This window comes from Nanorana parkeri, unplaced genomic scaffold (assembly GCF_000935625.1).
Source record: "Nanorana parkeri isolate BGI_ZX_2015 unplaced genomic scaffold, ASM93562v1 scaffold188, whole genome shotgun sequence".
NCBI classification, from domain to species: domain Eukaryota; kingdom Metazoa; phylum Chordata; class Amphibia; order Anura; family Dicroglossidae; genus Nanorana; species Nanorana parkeri.
This window is the reverse complement of record NW_017306456.1, coordinates 994,293-1,016,632: the sequence shown is the minus strand read 5'-3', so window position 1 is coordinate 1,016,632 and position 22,340 is coordinate 994,293. Positions and strand designations below refer to the sequence as shown.

General features: G+C 51.0%; 2 protein-coding genes across 2 annotated transcripts; both read left to right on the top strand.

Annotated features, from left to right (window-relative positions):
- The first annotated feature begins 1,091 nt into the window (after positions 1 to 1,091).
- EFCAB12 (EF-hand calcium binding domain 12) lies at positions 1,092 to 13,430 on the top strand. The gene is made up of 9 exons (XM_018555219.1): positions 1,092 to 1,562; positions 3,005 to 3,205; positions 4,712 to 4,880; positions 5,868 to 6,130; positions 6,431 to 6,644; positions 10,464 to 10,638; positions 10,774 to 10,899; positions 11,587 to 11,635; positions 13,050 to 13,430. The coding sequence occupies exons 1-9, from the start codon at positions 1,092 to 1,094 to the stop codon at positions 13,428 to 13,430; spliced, it is 2,049 nt and encodes a 682-aa protein (XP_018410721.1).
- Positions 13,088 to 19,512, top strand: LOC108786019 (60S ribosomal protein L32). Its single transcript, XM_018555228.1, has 4 exons — positions 13,088 to 13,175; positions 16,711 to 16,811; positions 16,896 to 17,077; positions 19,345 to 19,512. The coding sequence occupies exons 2-4, from the start codon at positions 16,716 to 16,718 to the stop codon at positions 19,472 to 19,474; spliced, it is 408 nt and encodes a 135-aa protein (XP_018410730.1). The 5' UTR covers positions 13,088 to 13,175; positions 16,711 to 16,715; the 3' UTR covers positions 19,475 to 19,512.
- Positions 19,513 to 22,340: the final 2,828 nt, after the last annotated feature.

Genomic DNA, 22,340 nt, shown 5'->3' with positions numbered 1-22,340 from the left:
TCCTCTTCCCCCTCTCTCCCCCCCCCCCCTCTCTCTCTCTCTCTCCTTCCTCTCTCTCTTCTCTCTCTCTCCCCTTCCTCTCTTTCTCCTTCCTCTCTCTCTCTCCCCTTCCTCTCTCTCTCTTTCCCTTTCTCTCTCTATCTCTCTCCTTCCTCCCTCTCTCTCCTTCCCCTCTCTCTCTCTCTGATTGGACAAGAAGCCCCCTCCATTCTGATCGTCTGGGAAGCTGGCTTCCTGGCCGATCAGCATCAAAGAGGCCAAACAGCCAGCTCGATGCTCATTGGCTGGGAAGCCAGCTTCTCAGCCAAACAGCATGGAGCTGGCTTGCCGAGCAATCAAAAAGCCGGGCAGTAGAAAATGAAAAAGTCCTGAAACATCACATACAGGACTCAAAAGCCGGACCGTCCAGGTGAATCCGGGACAGGTGGCAACCCTATGGCCTACCCCTGAAGCAAAGCATTACAACCGGGATCATTGGAATGCGAGTGCAATGCTCTGCCTCCTGCAGATTATCTCTCCTATCCCATTCAGTCACAGGGACAGGAGGAAGAATGAAAAGTTCAAAAGTTTACCGCCGGTCATGCTTATAACGGGGACCTGAACGCCATTGGTGGATCTCCGGGCTTTTGCACACAGGGGCCTCTTCTTGGAGTGCTGGCCATTTTCCGTACATTGGTTCACACAGCATCACCACAGCCATTGCACCCGATACACCCAGGGCACGTGAAGGACGGGTTGATAACAACAAAGCAGGAGTAGGCTGTGGTGAAAATACAAATCCCAGCATGCATCTGCCTCTGGGAGTCACGCCTGTGGCTGTCAGAGCCTTGCAATGCCTCATGGGACTTGTAGTTGCACCGCAGCTGGAGGGCCGGAGTTTGCCTACAGGGCTGCTAACCCTTCCCCACTCTATCCAAAAGTGCAATAACGTCTACCAACCAATCAGCATTGACTATGACAAGATTCTGCGGCCCTTCAAGTCTACTCTCTTTCTCTTGCAGTCACCAGAGAACAGAGGCCGTGCTGCCATTAGTCCCGCCCACGAGGAACCCGGTATTCATTTCTGTGTAAGGCCGTCATCGAAGTCAGCGATGGCTAAAGAGGTCGCCTTCCGGGACACCCCCCGGCCCCCCGACATTGACCTCAGGAAGTACAAGCAGCGTGACCTGTCACAGACCCTCTTCTTCAAGGTGGCTTGCAGGACCTTTGGACCACCGAAGTCGCGGATCCGCCGCATTGTTGCCCCTCCCATGCAGAAAGTGGAGTTCGATGCAGAAAGTGGAGTGAATCTTACAGGGAAGTCATCTGCAGGTTCCGGAGTCACCGAGACCCCGCGGGAGGATCAGATGCCGGGGACCGAGGGGGCCGAACAGAACGTTTCCGACTGGATATCCGAAAGAAAGAAACTGAGGGCGCAACTGGACAGTATGGGGGACCTGGAGAGATGGCTGCAGGGAAAACCCGACCTGACCGCACTGGAGACGCGGGTGCGAGATAAAATGGCAGAGAGGCGTTCGAAAAGTCAGATGTCCCAGCAGACCAATCAGGACACAGCGGGTTCTGTAAGTTTTCCTACCTACCAACAAACAGGATTTACAAAACATAACAAAACTGCAGGCAGGAGGAGCATTTCCTCAGTCTCCCCTTCCCCAGTGATCAGTCTGCTGCAGGCCGGAGGAAGCATTTCCTCAGTCTCCCCTCCCCCAGTGATCAGTTTGCTGCAGGCAGGAGGAGCATTTCCTCAGTCTCCCCTCCCCCAGTGATCAGTTTGCTGCAGGCAGGAGGAGCATTTCCTCAGTCTCCCCTCCCCCAGTGATCAGTTTGCTGCAGGCAGGAGGAGCATTTCCTCAGTCTCCCCTCCCCCAGTGATCAGTTTGCTGCAGGCAGGAGGAGCATTTCCTCAGTCTCCCCTCCCCCCGTGATCAGTCTGCTGCAGGCCGGAGGAAGCATTTCCTCAGTCTTCCCTCCCCCAGTGATCAGTTTGCTGCAGGCAGGAGGAGCATTTCCTCAGTCTCCCCTCCCCCCGTGATCAGTCTGCTGCAGCAGGAGGAAGCATTTCCTCAGTCACCAATCCCCTACTGATCAGACTGCTGCAGGCAGGAGGAAGCATTTCCTCGGTCTCCCCTCCCCCAGCAATCAAACGGAAACATTGTAACATTGTAGCAAGTCACAAGATGAGAGGATGCAGCAGGGGCTGATCTGTGTCAGACATTTGTGAACACAGCTAAGATTTACTCACCTGATCCTCGGCCCCGCATCGGTCAGCACTCCCCCCCCCCACTTCGCTCCGGCTGTGGAATGCCCCTCGGCGTCCTCACATCGAATGCAAGCCAATGGACTTGATGGCACCAGTGGTCCCTAGACTGCCGGAGCACTGGGGGGAAAAGAGGCTGGGGGGACGGGTGTAGCAGCTCGGAGGAACCGAGGATCAGGTGAGTATATCTGCTTTATTTGGGGCCCCCCTAGACCAAATGAGCACTTAACCTTTGCAGTGCCGGAGGGGGGTAGCCCCACCGCAAGGGTACCATTTTTAATTTGTCCGGAGTTCTTCTTTAATGGTTGTACTGTTGCCCTGGACTTACAGGCCCCACACCATAGAACCAAAATCTGCCACATCTTGCACTGCTGAGGGCTAATAATGACGAAACAGCTGTGTGCGGATTGGTCTAGCTATGGCTGCCTCCATGATCCAATCACCAGCAGTCATGGGTGCACAGATGGCTCCGCCCACCTACCCATAAGCAGAGACTGAGCTCCGCAGGGGGAGGTCACTAACACCGGAGCAGCTGTGCACAGCAACCAATCAGCTTTTCTCTTCAGTTTGTTCAGTTCAGCTTTGAAAATGAAATCTTGAAGCTGATTGGCTTCCGTGCTCAGCTGCTCTAGAATCTATCTGCTCCAGTTTTAGTAAATTGGGTTTTGCACTAGAAATTTAGGAATATCCGCCCCCCGAGGTCCTGTGCCACGCCCCTAGTTACTTATATCTCTTCCTTTGATGCTGCAGGTGGTGCAGCGCAACGTTCCGAGGAGCTCCCGGCACAGCGCGGTCGCGCCTTCCATCCAGCAGCCCGACCCGGAAGCTCTGGCCATCCTGGACCGATACCTGCATCAGCACCGCCTTCGTCTTGTCGACCTTTACAACCAAACGGACAAGAGGAAGAGGAAGGAGATCTCCAGCAAGGACCTGAAGTCCGTCCGGAAAGAGGTGATAACCATGTGTATTCCTTCCAGATCTGTGCAGTCATCCAGTGTGAGACTTCCTGTAATAAAGACCGCTCACTACTGCTCTCTCTCCTGGTGCAGTGTGACCGGTCTTGTCTCCGCCCCCTCCTGTAATATAGACCACTCACTGCTGTTCTCTCTCCTTGTGCAGGGTGACCGGTCTTGTCTCCGCCCCCTCCTGTAATAAAGACCGCTCACTGCTGCTCTCTCTCCTTGTGCAGGGTGACTGGTCTTGTCTCCGCCTCTCCTGTAGTTTTCTATAGTGGGTGGAGCCTGCTGGGTCCCTCCCACAGCTCTGTACAGAACAGTGTTGATATCACTGCTACTTTTACAATGTAAAATTTGGGATTGCAGAGGCCTTTGGTGCATGCGATGTGGATTTATATCCTTATTGGCTATTGAGGAATATATTGGATTAAAGGAGAACTATGGGGTCAGTGTTTTTCCCCATGGTTCTCCTTAGGGTAACGGGAGGACACAGACTAGCGTCCTGCCGTCACCCAAATCTCAGTATATAGGGAGCTACAGCTCGGGGTATACTGAGACGCCGCAGACAGAACAGATCCCGACATTACTGTTGAGATCCGCCCAGCTGGCTGAGTGACACCTGGCTCTGCCTATCTAGAGGCAGAGCCAGCTGTGCCCAGGCCCGGATTTCCCACAAGGCCACCGAGGCCGGGCCTCGGGGCGGCAGAGCGCCGACGGGCGGCAGCGGTGACCTTGTGGGGAAGTTGCGGGCTCCGGTGTAAGGTGTCCGGTGGCCGCACACTACGGTCCTCCCCCCAGCTATCAGATACTTCCTCCGGTGATCGATCGAAAGTTCCAACTTATCGAGTTCTGGGACCGCATTACTCCCGTTTTCCTTAGAACTACGAGGTTTGCACACAAAACTTCTTCTGCACGAGCGCCATCGCCCTATACACATGCACCACAGCAATAAAGTAATAAAATGAAGTGGGATCACAGTAATCAAGCACGTTATTCATCTCCGGTGCCCTGGGGGGGGGGCATATTGTGGAACCTGGCCTTGGGGCGGCAGGTGGAGTAAATCCGGCCCTGGCTGTGCCCGCCCCCTCCCATCCCGTTCCTCCAGTCAGCACTGGAGGATCGGACAAGGGAGGGGGGGAATCCTTGCAGGGAGCCGTGAGTGACAGTGACGGCTCTCTGCAGGGACAGGATCGAGAAGTGAGCGAGCGACGGTATGTTTTCCCTCACTTCCCCATCTATTGAGTCGACGTGTGACAGTTTCATTGTCACAGGTCGGCTCCAACTATGAGGCTGAGTGGAAATCACTCATCTCATAGTTCTCCTTTAAAGTTTTTTTGTGGCCGGAGTTCGGCTTTAATTCTTCAGCATCCTCGAAAATATCTACAAAATATTTTTCAGAGCAATGTCATCGAAGCGTAAGGAACCCGCAGGAGGATTATAAGATGCTTATCACGCGGCAGGCCTAGGAAGCCATCACTTTATTTCTCTCGTTCTCTTCCAGGCCGACATCCCGCTCAGTGATTTGCAGTTCGATGGTCTCGTCATCTCGCTGGGAAGCAAAAACCCGAATCATATGAACTACAAGGAGCTCAGCGTGGGCCGGCACCTCTGGTGGAAGAGGAACATGGAGGAGCAGAGGAAGGGGGAGTCTGTCTGTCCGAAGACGGGAGGTACACTGTGACCAGACATTGGAGGGGGACAGGGGGGGCAGATTTGGCTCTGATGGGGAATGACGATCAATACCAAAATGATCATTTCTATATATATACATTCCTGACATAGTATACAGCAACAGCCTCCAAGTCTACACGTCTCCAAGCTGTGTGTATAGGGAAAGGAAACCTTTATCAAACCAAAGGTGGGAGGATTACCCTAATGCTGACCTCCAGCCTTCCCTTCCGTCTTCTATCTGACCTCCGTCCTTCCCTTCAGTCTTCTATCTGACCTCCGTCCTTCCCTTCAGTCTTCTATCTGACCTCCGTCCTCCCCTCCAGTCTTCTATCTGACCTCCGGGCCTTCCCTTCACTCTTCTATCTGACCTCCGTCCTTCCCTTCAGTCTTCTATCTGACCTCTGTCCTCCCCTTCAGTCTTATATCTGACCTCCGTCCTTCACTCCAGTCTTATATCTGACCTCCGGGCCTTCCCTTCACTCTTCTATCTAACCTCCGTCCTTCCCTTCAGTCTTCTATCTGACCTCCGTCCTCCCCTTCAGTCTTCTATCTGACCTCCTTCCTTCCCTGCAGTCTTCTATCTGATCTCCGTCCTTCCCTTCAGTCTTCTATCTGACCTCCGTCCTTCCCTTCAGTCTTCTATCTGACCTGATTACTATCGGAACCAGGGAAGGTAAAATAGTTTCCTGACACCAATACATGGCAGCATACAATAGGTATGGCTCCGCCCCCAGCCATTGTATGCTGCCATGTATTGGCGTCAGGAAAGGAAAATTACCGATAGGTAAGTATACAATTTTCCGTTGTATATGCAGAACAAACCAAAAACAGCCAAAAAAAACTGTTTGACCTTCAAGATCCCTGGGGATCGAGTTCGGGTTGAGTGACCTTCTCACATAAAAAGTAAGTGTTGAGGAGCCTCTTTTTTTAGCCTCTTGTGAAATCCTTTAATATGAATAATAATGGAAATATTTCCGTTTTTGCAGCCTCCGTGCAGTTTTTCCGGCCTCCCAGTGATCAGAGAAGTGACTCCGGTGACACGAAACCCTCCTCGCCTCTCTCCGTCTCTCTGCGCAGCGGAGGAGACACCAAGTCGAGGTCTCAGCCGGGCCGCAGTGATCAGAGCGAGGCCGGTAAACCGCAGTTCCTTCAGGTGCCTCCCGTCAGTCTGGAGGAAAAGAGGCCGCTCAGCTACAAGGACATGGAGGAGATCGGGAAGAATTATCGGGAGAGGAAGAGAAGGGCCAAGGTGAGTCTATGAGACTTCTATAGGGGGTGGAACCGCCATCTAGTCTTATAGTCACTGCTTGGCTCTCCAGCCTGAGCCGGCCGGGTTGCATTCCAGAGGCCGGACGCACTGGAATACCTAACCTGGCAGAGGGTATAACCCTTCCCTTATCCATACTAAGTCAAAGAAGAAGATCATTGTCCCTGCATACTAAGAATGGATATCGGAATTTTTGGCTCCGCCCCCCATAGGTGATGGTTCTTTACAATGAAAATGTTCCTTTGTAATCTTGATTTGTTCCATTGTATCGTCTTCCTCCAGAGCAACACCCGACTCTTGGACTGGCTGGATCAGTGCCGTTCAGTGCGAACGGGCAACGCCCGTGTTGACGCCCATTGCCTGCCCTCTACGCTGGGGGAGGAGTCAGCGGACTTGGTGGAGCGATTCAGGAGGCAAGGTCTGCAGCAATACCATAGGATCCTAAAACTGTGCCGGGCCCACGACGTTCCCCTGACGGAGGAGCTGCTGGAAAAAGGTGAGAACTGAAGATAATAAAACATTTTAAAATGTTGATACTGGAAGATGTCATGGCGAGGCTCCGCCCACCATGAATAAATTGAAGTTCTGCAGTGGAAAGCATGCCAAATCACCTCTCCACCTCACGTAATCCTCCATGACATAACGACTTACCCTTCCCCCAAGAACAACAGCTCCCTGCAAACATTTAATCTGTCCCGTAACTTCACCCCCCAATCCTAACTTCCCTTCCCCTTCATCGAGGTTGTTAATGAAATTTCCTTTCCATTTTCATCACATATCCTTTTTAAGACTCAGTGATGTTATCACTGGGTCCCTGTGCTTCCCTATGCAAATGCAAGCAGATCATGGCTGGTGGGAGGGGCCAGGAGGGTGCTGTACATATGAGTGTCTCACCAGAGAGGGGGAGCGTCTGACCAGAGAGGAGGTGTGTCTGACCAGAGAGGGGGAGTGTCTAATCAGATAGGGGGAGTGTTTGACCAGAGAGAGGAGGAGTGTCTGACCAGAGAGGAGGAGTGTCTAATCAGAGAGAGGAGGAGTGTCTGATCAGAGAGGGGGAGTGTTTGACCAGAGAGAGGAGGAGTGTCTGATCAGAGAGGGGGAGTGTTTGACCAGAGAGAGGAGGAGTGTCTGATCAGAGAGGGGGAGTGTTTGACCAGAGAGAGGAGGAGTGTCTGATCAGAGAGGGGGAGTGTTTGACCAGAGAGAGGAGGAGTGTCTGATCAGAGAGGGGGAGTGTTTGACCAGAGAGAGGAGGAGTGTCTGATCAGAGAGGGGGAGTGTTTGACCAGAGAGAGGAGGAGTGTCTGATCAGAGAGGGGGAGTGTTTGACCAGAGAGAGGAGGAGTGTCTGATCAGAGAGGGGGAGTGTTTGACCAGAGAGAGGAGGAGTGTCTGATCAGAGAGGGGGAGTGTTTGACCAGAGAGAGGAGGAGTGTCTGATCAGAGAGGGGGAGTGTTTGACCAGAGAGAGGAGGAGTGTCTGATCAGAGAGGGGGAGTGTTTGACCAGAGAGAGGAGGAGTGTCTGATCAGAGAGGGGGAGTGTTTGACCAGAGAGAGGAGGAGTGTCTGATCAGAGAGGGGGAGTGTTTGACCAGAGAGAGGAGGAGTGTCTGATCAGAGAGGGGGAGTGTTTGACCAGAGAGAGGAGGAGTGTCTGATCAGAGAGGGGGAGTGTTTGACCAGAGAGAGGAGGAGTGTCTGATCAGAGAGGGGGAGTGTTTGACCAGAGAGAGGAGGAGTGTCTGATCAGAGAGGGGGAGTGTTTGACCAGAGAGAGGAGGAGTGTCTGATCAGAGAGGGGGAGTGTTTGACCAGAGAGAGGAGGAGTGTCTGATCAGAGAGGGGGAGTGTTTGACCAGAGAGAGGAGGAGTGTCTGATCAGAGAGGGGGAGTGTTTGACCAGAGAGAGGAGGAGTGTCTGATCAGAGAGGGGGAGTGTTTGACCAGAGAGAGGAGGAGTGTCTGATCAGAGAGGGGGAGTGTTTGACCAGAGAGAGGAGGAGTGTCTGATCAGAGAGGGGGAGTGTTTGACCAGAGAGAGGAGGAGTGTCTGATCAGAGAGGGGGAGTGTTTGACCAGAGAGAGGAGGAGTGTCTGATCAGAGAGGGGGAGTGTTTGACCAGAGAGAGGAGGAGTGTCTGATCAGAGAGGGGGAGTGTTTGACCAGAGAGAGGAGGAGTGTCTGATCAGAGAGGGGGAGTGTTTGACCAGAGAGAGGAGGAGTGTCTGATCAGAGAGGGGGAGTGTTTGACCAGAGAGAGGAGGAGTGTCTGATCAGAGAGGGGGAGTGTTTGACCAGAGAGAGGAGGAGTGTCTGATCAGAGAGGGGGAGTGTTTGACCAGAGAGAGGAGGAGTGTCTGATCAGAGAGGGGGAGTGTTTGACCAGAGAGAGGAGGAGTGTCTGATCAGAGAGGGGGAGTGTTTGACCAGAGAGAGGAGGAGTGTCTGATCAGAGAGGGGGAGTGTTTGACCAGAGAGAGGAGGAGTGTCTGATCAGAGAGGGGGAGTGTTTGACCAGAGAGAGGAGGAGTGTCTGATCAGAGAGGGGGAGTGTTTGACCAGAGAGAGGAGGAGTGTCTGATCAGAGAGGGGGAGTGTTTGACCAGAGAGAGGAGGAGTGTCTGATCAGAGAGGGGGAGTGTTTGACCAGAGAGAGGAGGAGTGTCTGATCAGAGAGGGGGAGTGTTTGACCAGAGAGAGGAGGAGTGTCTGATCAGAGAGGGGGAGTGTTTGACCAGAGAGAGGAGGAGTGTCTGATCAGAGAGGAGGAGTGTCAGACTAGAGAGGGGGAGTGTCTGATCAGAGAGGAGGAGTGTCTGACTAGAGAGGGGGAGTGTCTGATCAGTTAGGGGGAGTGTTTGACCAGAGAGAGGGGGTATCTGACCAGAGAGGAGGAGTGTCTAATCAGAGAGAGGAGGAGTGTCTGATCAGAGAGGGGGAGTGTCTGATCAGAGAGGAGGAGTGTCTGACTAGAGAGGGGGAGTGTCTGATCAGAGAGGAGGAGTGTCTGACTAGAGAGGGGGAGTGTCTGATCAGAGAGGAGGAGTGTCTGACTAGAGAGGGGGAGTGTCTGATCAGAGAGGAGGAGTGTCTGACTAGAGAGGGGGAGTGTCTGATCAGAGAGGAGGAGTGTCTGACTAGAGAGGGGGAGTGTCTGATCAGAGAGGAGGAGTGTCTGACTAGAGAGGGGGAGTGTCTGATCAGAGAGGAGGAGTGTCTGACTAGAGAGGGGGAGTGTCTGATCAGAGAGGAGGAGTGTCTGACTAGAGAGGGGGAGTGTCTGATCAGAGAGGAGGAGTGTCTGACTAGAGAGGGGGAGTGTCTGATCAGAGAGGAGGAGTGTCTGACTAGAGAGGGGGAGTGTCTGATCAGAGAGGAGGAGTGTCTGACTAGAGAGGGGGAGTGTCTGATCAGAGAGGAGGAGTGTCTGACTAGAGAGGGGGAGTGTCTGATCAGAGAGGAGGAGTGTCTGACTAGAGAGGGGGAGTGTCTGATCAGAGAGGAGGAGTGTCTGACTAGAGAGGGGGAGTGTCTGATCAGAGAGGAGGAGTGTCTGACTAGAGAGGGGGAGTGTCTGATCAGAGAGGAGGAGTGTCTGACTAGAGAGGGGGAGTGTCTGATCAGAGAGGAGGAGTGTCTGACTAGAGAGGGGGAGTGTCTGATCAGAGAGGAGGAGTGTCTGACTAGAGAGGGGGAGTGTCTGATCAGAGAGGAGGAGTGTCTGACTAGAGAGGGGGAGTGTCTGATCAGAGAGGAGGAGTGTCTGACTAGAGAGGGGGAGTGTCTGATCAGAGAGGAGGAGTGTCTGACTAGAGAGGGGGAGTGTCTGATCAGAGAGGAGGAGTGTCTGACTAGAGAGGGGGAGTGTCTGATCAGAGAGGAGGAGTGTCTGACTAGAGAGGGGGAGTGTCTGATCAGAGAGGAGGAGTGTCTGACTAGAGAGGGGGAGTGTCTGATCAGAGAGGAGGAGTGTCTGACTAGAGAGGGGGAGTGTCTGATCAGAGAGGAGGAGTGTCTGACTAGAGAGGGGGAGTGTCTGATCAGAGAGGAGGAGTGTCTGACTAGAGAGGGGGAGTGTCTGATCAGAGAGGAGGAGTGTCTGACTAGAGAGGGGGAGTGTCTGATCAGAGAGGAGGAGTGTCTGACTAGAGAGGGGGAGTGTCTTGCCAGAGAGGGAGAGTGTCTGAGCAGATAGGGGGGGTGTCTGACCAGGTTGGTTAGATTACAGGCTGCACTGGATAGCTCAGTCAATGCGTCATGCAGCCACACATGCACAGTACTACATTAAATGCATTCTCTTCTCTTCACGCAGCCTTACTATATCCTGGAGACAAGCTGATTCGTGAATCGGGAGATCAGCTTCCCCTCCGACAGCCGGGCGTAGGGCTTTCATCCAAAGACAGATTCGTGAAGAAGATCTCTGCAACACAGGAACCCGAAGGAAGACACGGCGTGGACGAGGATCCAGACAGATCTCCCGGACTCTGGTGAGCGGCCCGGTGCACTTTGTAGATGGGGGTCAAACCCGGAAGCAGTTCATTGTATACAGGGCAGTAAATGTCAGCATGGTGTCCTCCTGGTGTCTCATCTCCTTCTATTCTCCTCCATGGTGTGTTGTTCAGCAGCGGCCCGTACCCTCCCCACACCTACGTGGCCTGGGTGAGAACCAAAGTGAGGGGGAAGAAGAGATCCGGGACAGAGACTCTGAGGTGCTGGACCACATTCGAGCAGTTCCAGGAGATGAGCGGGTGAGTCGAATGGACCGAACATGACCCATGTCCCCCATGTGGACCCCGGCACTCACTGTTTGGGTACCCCAGGGCCAGACTCTGCACCCCAGGTTTCCCCTAAACCTAACATATGACTTCTGGGGAGACTGACTCAAATAAAAGCACAAAATCTAAAAGAAATCATATCAGGCAAATCTCTGCAATATACGCACAACGCCCGCTTGGTCTATCTCTTTAAAATCCAGTGAGCTCCTGACTTCCTGTAATGAGATGACAACACAGAGCCTTTGCTGCACTGAAATCACAAGCAGAGTTGTCAGCTTTGCCCAGTTCTCCTCTGCTGAACTATAGGACTCCTCCTTATGTTATAGAAATGAGAGGGGGGTTCTGTAGTCCAAGAGGAAAGGACTAGATGATGCTGGACATCCTTCAGCCAGGAAAGGAGGCGGGCTCTATCTGACTTGCTGCAGCATGTAATGTCATTGTGAGAAACTCCCTGTGTGCAGTGATATCAGAGGAAGCCATTTCAGTCCAGAAGAGGAGCCGGTACAACTGCGCAAGGCTGGAGTGGAAGGCTGGAGTTCAGCTTTGCATGGAAGTAATAGATTCACCACTAGTGAATGTTTGGTGAAAGTCACATTTACATCTAAAAAGAAAAGAAAGACATAAGAGACATATCTTGTTCATTTTCTGTTTGATTTGCAGGAACCTGAAGCGGAGATTCCCCCATTGCTTCTTCACCTCTGACGACAATAATATCCCATATTTCTCTTATTTTTTTAAATAAATGTTTATTAAATTATTTTTTATTAGTTATCTATTCCCAATAAATAGAAGTGATATCAAAATGTCATTGTATAACAAAGCCAGCCTCATATTATTATTATACAGGATTTATATAGCGCCAACAGTTTGCACAGCGCTTTACAATATAAGGAAGACATTACACTCACAATACAAATCAAGACCAGATGGTAAGGAGGGCTTAAAGAAGAACTATCCCCCCCCCCCCTCATAGTTCTCCTTTAAAGAGACAGTGATCAGGTAGTGTACAATGTAACAGTTCCCAAATCTTTAGAATTTAGGCAAAGACTCATTCACACAGGCACGCACGCCCACGCAGAGACCTGCTCCCAGGAGGGACAGGTACTACATGAAGATGCCTCTACCTCCCTATGGACCTGAACCTGCACAATAATGTTTTGGGGGTTTTAAGTAATCTTTGGGCCTAAAATAGGCATTTTATCATGCGTGCACAAAAAAAAAAATTATATACACACACACTATATTGCCAACAGTATTGGGCTCCTCCCCGTCCAAATCATTGGATTCAGATGTTCCATGACATTTCCTGGCTACTAAATATTCCGCGGTCACCTGTTACTGGGATTATAACAAAGTGGAAGCAACTGGGAACAACAGCAACTCAGCCAGGAAGTGGTCGGCCACGTAAAATGACAGAGCGGGGTCAGCGCATGCTGAAGCGCACAGTGCGCAGAAGTCACCAACTGTCTGCAGAGTCAATAGCTACAGACCTCCAAACTCCGTCAGATTGGCACAACAACAGTGCGTAGAGAGCTTCATGGAATGGGTTTCCATGGCCGAGCAGCTGCATCCAAGCCGCACATCACCAAGTGCAATGCAAAGCGTGGGATGCCGTGGTGTAACGCACGCCGCCACTGGACTCTAGAGAAGTGGAGACGTGTTCTCTGGAGTGACCAATCACGCTTCTCTGTCTGGCAATCCGATGGACGTGTCTGGGTTTGGCGGTTGCCATGAGAAGGGTACTTGCCTGACTGCGTTGTGTAAAGTATGGGGGAGTCTTTCTTCCGCAGACGAGCTCTATGGGGATGCTGACTTAATTTTCCAGCAGGACTTGGCACCTGACCACACTGCCAAAAAATTTCTGAGATTGTGGATCTGGGTTTTCATGAGCTGTAAGCCATAATCATCACAATGATGACAAATCACGGCTTGAACTATCTTGCTTTGCATGTAATGAGTCTCTCTCATATATTAGTTTCACCTTTTAAGTTGCATTAGTGAAATAAATGAACTTTTGCACAATATTCAAATTTTTCGAGTTTCACTGTATATAAAACATAAAAAGGCTCCAGCAGCGAATAAGTTAATACCATAGTTTCACACAGGACCTGCAGTACCTCCAGGTGCAGCTAATGCGATGGCGCTATAACCCTCCCCGGAAGTCGTCAGAATCTTCTTTATCTGGCCTATCCGCTCAAGCTCTCTCTCTTCCTCGGGCTGTCTGCGAAGGAGGCAGACGCACCGAACCGGTGAGTGAATCTTCTTCCATCCACAGGTTATCGTCCGCTATACAGGCTGTTAGTGACACCGGCCTGTCGGGGGGTCTTCAGAAGACGACTGCGAGACGGTATTTGTGGGAAAACCGGGCTGGCGGCTCAGATACCGAATGTGTTATGTCACCTCTTGTTGTTGGGTTTAGGCCGGGAAAAAAAGTATGGCGGCCGGTGCGGGACACGGGTCTGCGTTTCTCTACGCACACAGCGCTGGAGGGACCCTGGGGGTAGGATTGGACTATAAGGCCCAGCATGCTGAAGCTGTGACTAGACAATTCTGTTACTGGGCTGGAGGAATATTTAGCAAGTGGGGCGACATTTTAAGTACTGTGCTGATCGACGGGGCTTCCTGGTATGGAACTACTACTCCCAGCATGCTTGCACGGAGCTCCTGTTGGGGGGGTGGATAATGTTCATTTACTAGAAGTAGTGTGCTCTCAGATCAGGCTTGCTGTTGCTGAACTACTACCCCCAGCATGCTCACACAGCCAGGGTTCTGTATAAATCTGGCTGCCCATAGTACAATCTTCTTTTACATCTGCCAGTAACGATGTATCTGCTGATTGGATACAATTTGGACACATTTGCATTGCCCAGAGGTGGGCAAGTGTGGTCGGAATACAAATCCCATCATTCCTGTGGCTGCTATGCCTCATGGGACTTGTAGTCCCACAACATCTCGAGTGCTGATATTGCCCACCCCTGTATAAGCTACACAATGTTGCATGTCTTGGGCAGGCATGGGGTGCCTGGTGCAGGTATTTGTGGTGATGCCGATGTGCATGCTTCCCGTCCTGATGGGTTTTGGAGGCGGTTCGGTGTTTGCAGCTTGGGGGGGAGGCGTGGGGTCCACACATCACCATTGTCATGTGGTATCTTCCATCCTCCATCTTGTCTGTGAACGTACATGAAGATCCTTTCTGTTTCTGGCGTTCTTACAGAACTTCCACCGGCCTGCTGGAATCCTCCCGGAAGTATCCAAACCGGCTGCATGGCTGCCATTTTTTTGTCCCCCTTCTTTTTTTTTTTTTTTTTTTTTTTAAACAAGCTTTATTGCAAGTAGGAATGCAGCAACACCGGGTTTTCAGTATCGAGTACTGATATTTATCTTTTGGCACCGGTACTTCTGCTAGCATGGAGCCGGCTTCCCGGGCAATCAGGAAGCCGGGCGGCGTGTCATTACCCGCTGCCCGGCTTGAATGGCCCGGGAGGCTGGACTCCTAGCCGATACCTTTTTTGAAGCGCTGGAATATTTACTTGTCAACTAGTGCGGGTTCTGTCCAGGTCCAGCCTTGCTGTCTGTACTTCTGTATGAGGCTGTGGCGTTGGTTGCCGTTGCACATCTCCCATTATGCTTCCTGTGGTTTTGTAATGTTAAGCATCGAGCCGGACCAGACCAATCGGGAAGGTTAGTCATTACCTACCGCCCGGCTTTCTGATTGTCCCACCCAATCAGCATTGAGACAGCATAGAGCCGGCTTTCTGATTGTCCCACCCAATCAGCATTGAGACAGCATAGAGCCGGCTTTCTGATTGTCCCACCCAATCAGCATTGAGACAGCATAGAGCCGGCTTTCTGATTGGCCGGGAAGCCGGCTCGATGCTCAACATTACAAAACCACAAGAAGCATAATGGGAGGTGATGTGCAGCGGCAACAAACCAGTGTCTCAGCGTGGACACAACCCGCACTGGTTGACAAGTAAATATTCCAGCGCTTACAATGGTATTGGCTTGAAAGCCTGGCTCCTGGCCAATCAACATTGATCCAGACAAACTCCATGGAGCCGGCTTCCTGGGCAATCAAGACGCTGGGCGGCAGGTAATGACACGCCGCCCGGCTTCCTGATTGCCTTGGAAGCCGGCTCTATGCTGTCTAGCCGGCCACTCGGCATGGAGCCGGCTGTTTGGTTGGGGTGTAGGCTTCCCGGCCAATCAACATGGTGGCCTTCCTGGCCAATCAGGAAGCCGGGTGGTGAGTCATTACCGGCCGGCTTCCTCATTGGCCAGGAAGCCGGCTCCATGTTCCCTCACCGCACTGCCGGTCAGAGGAAATCTTCCTCTGACCGGAAGCTCAGATATAGGCGCATTTGAGTGAGTACTTGCCCAAATCCTCGGTATCAGTGCATCCCTAATTGTTGGGGATGCCAGATCGTGGCACATGGCTTGCCGCTGGACCCTTTGCCTACACCTTTGAGGTGTTTCTCCGCAGTAGGGTTCCAGTCCTGACCAAGTCCCCACTGGGGAGAAACGTTGAGCGATGTGCCACGGGCGGCCTTTGTGCGTTTGCATCACTTGCAATAAAGTTGTTTGATTTAGCGCCCAGCTCTGGCTTTTTTTGCTTGCCTCAGTTTCTAACTACAGCCAGCGGCCGCATGGGAGATGATCTCAGCATGTAGTTTTCCCGTCCTCCAGAATCTGGCCCGTGGGGCGCCCTGTGCTCCATCCGGTTGTATTATTGGAGGGAGAAGAAAATTGCAGGGTTTTTACCCATTCCGTGGCTGGGTCCTGGTGCTAGCCGGCGGAAGATGCTCTGCCACATTTCAGACGAAGGAAATCCTAAGGTCGGGGAATTCTGGATTTTGAGGGTTTGGAAGTATCCGGCTTTAAATTGGTAGTAAAGGCTTTTCATTCAGAAGACGCCCCGCTACCTTACCGTGCCCCCCAAACCATTACCTATACTCCACCGCCGGCCGCTCCCAGACCATTTGCCCCCCGAAGTTCCCGGTTGAGAGGAGGGATCCCGAGTCCACAGAGCAGGGCAGCGATAGGCTGCTGCACCTGCCCATCAAAATACTGTACGGGAACAGGGGTGTGTGTGGCTTGGTCATTACTATGTGTCATTGGACGCACACAACCAGGAGCATGCACTGGTGGCACCACAAAATAGCTTTTAGGTTGGTGTCGGAGCTTTCATGGCATCAAGGCTTGGAGAACAGCTTATGGCTGCTAGGCTTGAGCACTGCGTCATTGGGTGTCATGACATGCTCCCCCATATACGCACATGCATTGTGTATGTTGCTGAGCACTGCGTCATTGGATGCCATGACATGCTCCCCCATACCCACATGCATTGTGTATGTTGCTGAGCACTGCGTCATTGGATGTCATGACATGCTCCCCCATACCCACATGCATTGTGTATGTTGCTGAGCACTGCGTCATTGGATGTCATGACATGCTCCCCCATACCCACATGCATTGTATGTTGCTGAGCAATGCGTCATTGGATGTCATGACATGCTCCCCCATACCCACATGCAATGAAAGGGGGCAGCCCTATGGAGGTGTTGGGCAAGGTGGCTGGGTCTCTAACAATCATAGGTGGGCAGCAGCTATGGCGTTCCTTTCGGGTCCGTCCACCGCCATTTTATCTTGCAGTCCACTTCCCTTTCTCAGTGGTTGGGGGGGGAAGACTTTTGGCTACTGAAGCAACCCTCAAAATCCATAATTTGGTGTTCCTAGCCTCCTTGAATCGTTGTCCCCATCTAAGTCACTCTCTTTCTTCCCCAGGCACCATGGTGGCTCTAAGACCTCTCAGAAAGCCCAAGATTGTCAAGAAGCGGACGAAGAAGTTCATCCGCCACCAGTCAGACCGTTATGTCAAGATTAAGGTTGGTGATGTGGCGTGTTCTCTGTAGGCTCCCTTGCTGGGCTGACGCATTACCCGTGACTGACGTTCTGCTTTCCTCTTCCAGCCAAACTGGCGCAAACCCAGAGGTATCGACAACAGAGCCCGCAGGAGGTTCAAGGGTCAGGTCCTGATGCCCAACATTGGTTACGGTAGCAACAAGAAAACCAAACACATGCTGCCCACCGGGTTCAAGAAGTTCCTTGTACACAATATAAAGGAACTGGAAGTTCTAATGATGAGCAACAAGTGAGTAGTGATTGAGCCGATATCGTATGACTAGAAGGAGCTTTCCTCTGCTGTCGCACAGCTGTGTGATCCGGAGTAGAATGCGGGGCCCGGTCCATCGTGTTCTGCTGGTTGCTGCTTTTAGCAAAGCTCTGTGCTGATCAGTTGAGACGGCCAAAGTTCTGCTGGTTTTGTGGTGTTGGCCGTCTTGGCTTGCCAGGTCTGAAGCCTTAGAGCACACGTGTCAAACTCAAGGCCCAGGGGCCGAATCCGGCCCACCAGGCCCTTTCCTAGACTTCTACTTTCAGATCTAGTTATTAAGTTATTACTAAAACCGGTGATAATGGAATGCAGAGGCAATTATGATAAAGATTAGATCCATTTATGTAGTCTTACAGATACCTTGAGGGCAACCATATGTTGATGCGGCCCACGATTACATTGAGTTTGACACCCCTGCCTTAGAGGATCAGAGGCAGGCCGCACAAAGATAGCTACTCCAGAATACACTGCTTCATGGGAACATGCCATCTTTATTTGGTTGGGATGGAGGCGCTAGCTCATGTGAGGTGAAACTGGATATCAGACTTGAGTTTCATCTCCTAATGCGAGATTCACTTCATTCCCCCATTCTATTAAAGGAGAACTATGAGGAGTGCTTTTCACTCACTTCATAGTTCTAGCCGACCTGTGACAATTAAACTGTCACAGGTCGGCTCAGTAGATCGGGAAGTGAGCGAACATATACAGTCGCTCGCTCTCTTCTCGATCTATCTGTGCGGAGAGCCGTGACTGTCACTCACGGCTCCCTGCAGGGATTTCGCCTTCCCTGTCCGATCCTCCAGTGCTGACTGGCGGAACGAGAGGGGCGGGTACAGCTGGCTCTGCCTCTAGATAGGCAGAGCCAGCTGTCAATCACGCAGCCTGGTGGATCCAGACAGAATTGTCGGGATCCGTTCTGGCTGCGGCGTCTCGGTATACTGAGCTTAGGGTGACGGGAGGACGCTAGTTTGTGTCCTCCCATTACCCTTAGGAGAACTATGGGGAAAAGCCCTCACCCCATAGTTCTCCTTTAAGAGAAATCATTTCCTTGTTCAGTTTCCAGTGCGGCTGTGTAACAATCTAACAGTGTTTCTCTCAGGTCACTTCTGGTGGAATTGGCAATAAGTGACACTAAACTCAGGAGGTAAAGCTTAAAAAATACATTCAAGTCCCTCAACTCTGAACAACAATGCATCTTATTTGTGTATCACTCGGCTGTAGATTCTCCAATCATCTCTGAATTGGGGCTGACACTGTCCTTCCTTCTGGAGGGGGGCTACGTCTGTTCCCCATGGTCCCTGTGTGTTGTAAAGTAGTCACCCCTCCAAGCTCGCTCCCGGGGATGGCCTGCAACCTCAATACAAATGAGTAAACTAAACCTGAGATTGTAGTCCATCCCGGGAGCGAGCTTGGAGGGGTGACTACTTTACAACACACAGGGACCATGGGGAACAGACGTAGCCCCCCTCCAGAAGGAAGGACAGTGTCAGCCCCAATTCAGAGATGCTTGGAGGATCTACAGCCGAGTGATACACAAATAAGATGCATTGTTGTTCATAGTTGAGAGTTTTTAGTGTCACTTTAAGTTGGGCATCCTCCTTGCTGCTGAATGAAGAGATCTGATCGCGTGTCGTGGTCATTCTAACACTTGGCATGTATTTGTTCTGTGGTGAACTACAAATCCCATGATGCATCTCTCTTCGGGAGTCGTCTGTGGTTGTGAGAATCTTGCAATGCCTCATTGGATTTGTAGTTCCACCACAGCTGGAGGGCCGGAGGTTTTCTACCCCTGGGTTAAAGACTTCCTATATCCCTCAATGGACTCCTAGAAAAGCATTGTATTTTTGTACTCGCTGTAAAATCTTTTTCCTGGAGTCCATTGAAGGACACAGATCCCAGTCTCTGTGTTTGAATGTTCTCTATACTGCTTTGCTTCATAGGCGTGCTGGTATTTGGGGGGTATCCTAGGCTGGCCTGCAGTTTGCTAGTGTCCAATCCTCCTGCAGGCAGCAGTATAACCCGAAAGTTAAAGACTTCCCACATTCCTCAATGGACTCCTAGAAAATGATTGAGGACAAAAATTCCTATTTCATCTTTTCATCCTTGTCGGTCTTCCCCGCTGGCTGTAATTATGTCTCAAATTCTACACTTGTGATATATCTGATTTTTTTTATAGACGGATCTTCTGTTTTCTTTACGGCTTTGATTGATAAGTTGTACCCTAATGAGATGTATTTCCCCTCCAGGTCATTCTGTGCTGAAATCGCTCACAACGTCTCCTCTAAGAACCGCAAGACCATTGTAGAAAGAGCAGCACAGCTCGCCATCAAGGTGACAAACCCCAACGCCAGACTGCGCAGCGAGGAGAACGAATAAACGTCTGTAACCTTTGTTAAATAAAATGAAAAGTGAATTTTGGGCTCTCCTGCGTTTCTTTATGTAGTCGGTGCGAGTGTTCTGAGCGCGGTGTCTTGAGTTGTGTTATTAGATGCGTCGGGTCCATAAGATTGTAGAAGGACGTTCATTCCCTTATGTGGACTCTTCAATGTTCTGGGTTCAAACAGATGAACAAATCCCAGGAGCCGGGTCACCAGTGCTCTTTAATAATGACCACTGGTTCTGAGGTTTTCTCTAGTTGCTGTCAATGGACCTGGTAACAAAGAAAATCCTGTCGGCTCCTGGATTGGACTGACTGGCTCCTGAATGTCTTGTTAATTTGCTCACGCCTGGTTTCAAATAAGGTTGGGTAGGTAAATTTGGCTGCTAAACCAGTTTCCAGCAAACCCAGCTACATTACACTAACATATTAGAACTCTTCGCTGGCTCCAATTTGCCCAACTTGTAAAGTTGGGGTGGGGAGGGGGTTGTTTTCCGGGAGTTGGGCTCCGCCCCTTAGTTCCAGTGAAGGGAACTCTTAAGGCAGTGATGGCGAACCTTTTTTGAGCCGGAGTGCCCAAACTGGATCACTAAACCAACTTATGTATCTCAAAGTGCCAACCCTTCAATTAGACCTGAATACCCTCAGGGGGGCTCTGCAGTTCTGAGGTGGTGTGTACGGGCTCTCTGGGGGGCTGTGTGGGCTCTCTGGGGGTCTATAATGGCTTTCAGGTGGTTTATATGGGCTCTCTGTGGGGCTATTCTGCATTGCTGTATAATTATCATACAGCGATGCAGAATACCACCAGCTATGCGGGACTTCAAGTCCCAGCAATGCATTACAATGAAAGTCAGCACTACACAGCAGAGGCATAACTAGAAACATAGTCTTCTCTGCAGCAATAATGTATTATTGCTGCGGGGAAGGGGGGCAATTATCATCGCTGCCTGGGGGAGAATTGTTTTTAGGCAGTAGTTAATTTAAAAAAAAAACATGCAGCAATAATCACCCCCCTTACAGCAATAATTTATCCTTGGGGTAGATTAATACTGCAGCCGGGACAGAAACTACTATTGGTTATTACCGTATTTGCTGGCGTATAAGACGGCCCACCACTTTTTGTGTAAAAAAAAATATAGGTTTTGGGCTATACTCGTCATATAATGTTTAAATGCACCCACTAACATCCATGGCGGTATTCCCGAGTGTGGCTCGGGGTTAATTTTCAGTACCATAAGCAGTAACCCCGAGCCACACTCAGGAATACAGTCTCTTACCTTGTCCACTATCCCCGCTGTGTCCTCCGTCTTCTGCTGAGCCAATCACGGCAGGCTTTGTATTTATGAATACAGGCTTTGAATACTTGTCGGCTGCCGCAGCTCTCCGTGTTCCTCCGTGGCAGCTGAAAATGGTGAAATAGTCCCCTCTCCTGTCAGTTCAGCAGGGGAGAGAGGGAACTACTAATTGGACTGGGACCGCTATCGCTGCGGACCTGGGCTCGCGTGCCATAGGTTCGCCACCGCTGTCTTAACGCATCAGCACACCAAGACATTTTGGACAATTTCATGCTCCCAACTTTGTGGGAGGAGTTTGGGGACGGCCCCTTCCTGTCCCAACATGACTGTGCACCAAGCAAGGTCCATAAAGACATGGATGGGGGAGTTTGGGGGGAGGAACGTGACTGGATGCACAGAGTCCTGACCTCAACCCCATAGAACATCTTTGGGATGAATTAGAGCGGAGACTGCGAGCCCGGCCTCCTCCCCCAACATCAGTACCTGACCTCACAAATGGTCCAACATTCCCATAGACACACTCCTAAACCTTGTGGACGCCTTCCCAGAAGAGTTGAAGCTGTTATAGCGGCAAAGGGCGGAGCCAACCCAATACTGAACCCTACGGACTAAGACTGGGATGCCATCAAAGTTCATGTGCGTGTAAAGGTGTCCCAATACTTTTGGTAATATAGTGTAGCTGTTTTTACTACCATGAACTCATCCCACACTATTACCTTTTTGTATCTCTTGGCCCTTCCACTAAATTTAAAGCTCACAAGCAGGGCCCTCCTATATTGAAATTGTAACTGCACCATACTTCCCTCCTATTTTGTAAAGCGCTGTGCAAACTGTTGGCGCTATATAAATCCTGTATAATTTACTCGGGCATTGTGAAAAGAACAGATACCTGTGTTTCTTCTGCTGGAGCAAATGTTTTAACACAGTTTTTGGGGTTTTATTTTTGTAGCCCTCATGTTCATGGAGCCAATACTCGGCGCATGCATTGGCACAGCTATAGAGCACAAAAATAGAAACGTGTGCTCTGCCCCTTGAGTGCCATGCGGCAACCTTTGGGCTTGTGCCAATGGCATTGGTTTGAGATCAGTTGAAGACGCTTCTGAGGGTGTAATTGACCAAATCCTCACCTGTTTCAAGCGGGTTTCACATCCTCATAGACTAATATAGGGATGCAAACAAAAGCCTCCTGACTTAGGTCTCATTCACACCTAGGTGTATTGCATATGCGCTGTAAAAAGTTGCGTGACAAACGCGCGTTTCCGAAGGCTACTTGGCTGTATCCCAATGGAAACGCGCAAACAAAACGGCCCAAAGTAGTACCTGTACCTTTTCAGGCGTGGGCCGTTTTGTAGCGCGTTAGGGACGGGCGGAAATACGCCAAGGTGTGAACCAGACCCATTGAATACAATGGGATTTATATTTTTGAGCGTTCGTCGCGCGTAGAACGCGCTACAAAACGTTCAGGTGTGAACGAGGGCTTAGGCTTCCGAGGCATAAAAGGCTCGCTCCAGACAAACCCAGTGCCCCCCTCCTGTCTCCAACCCCCCTCTGTCTCTCGCCCCTGGGACTA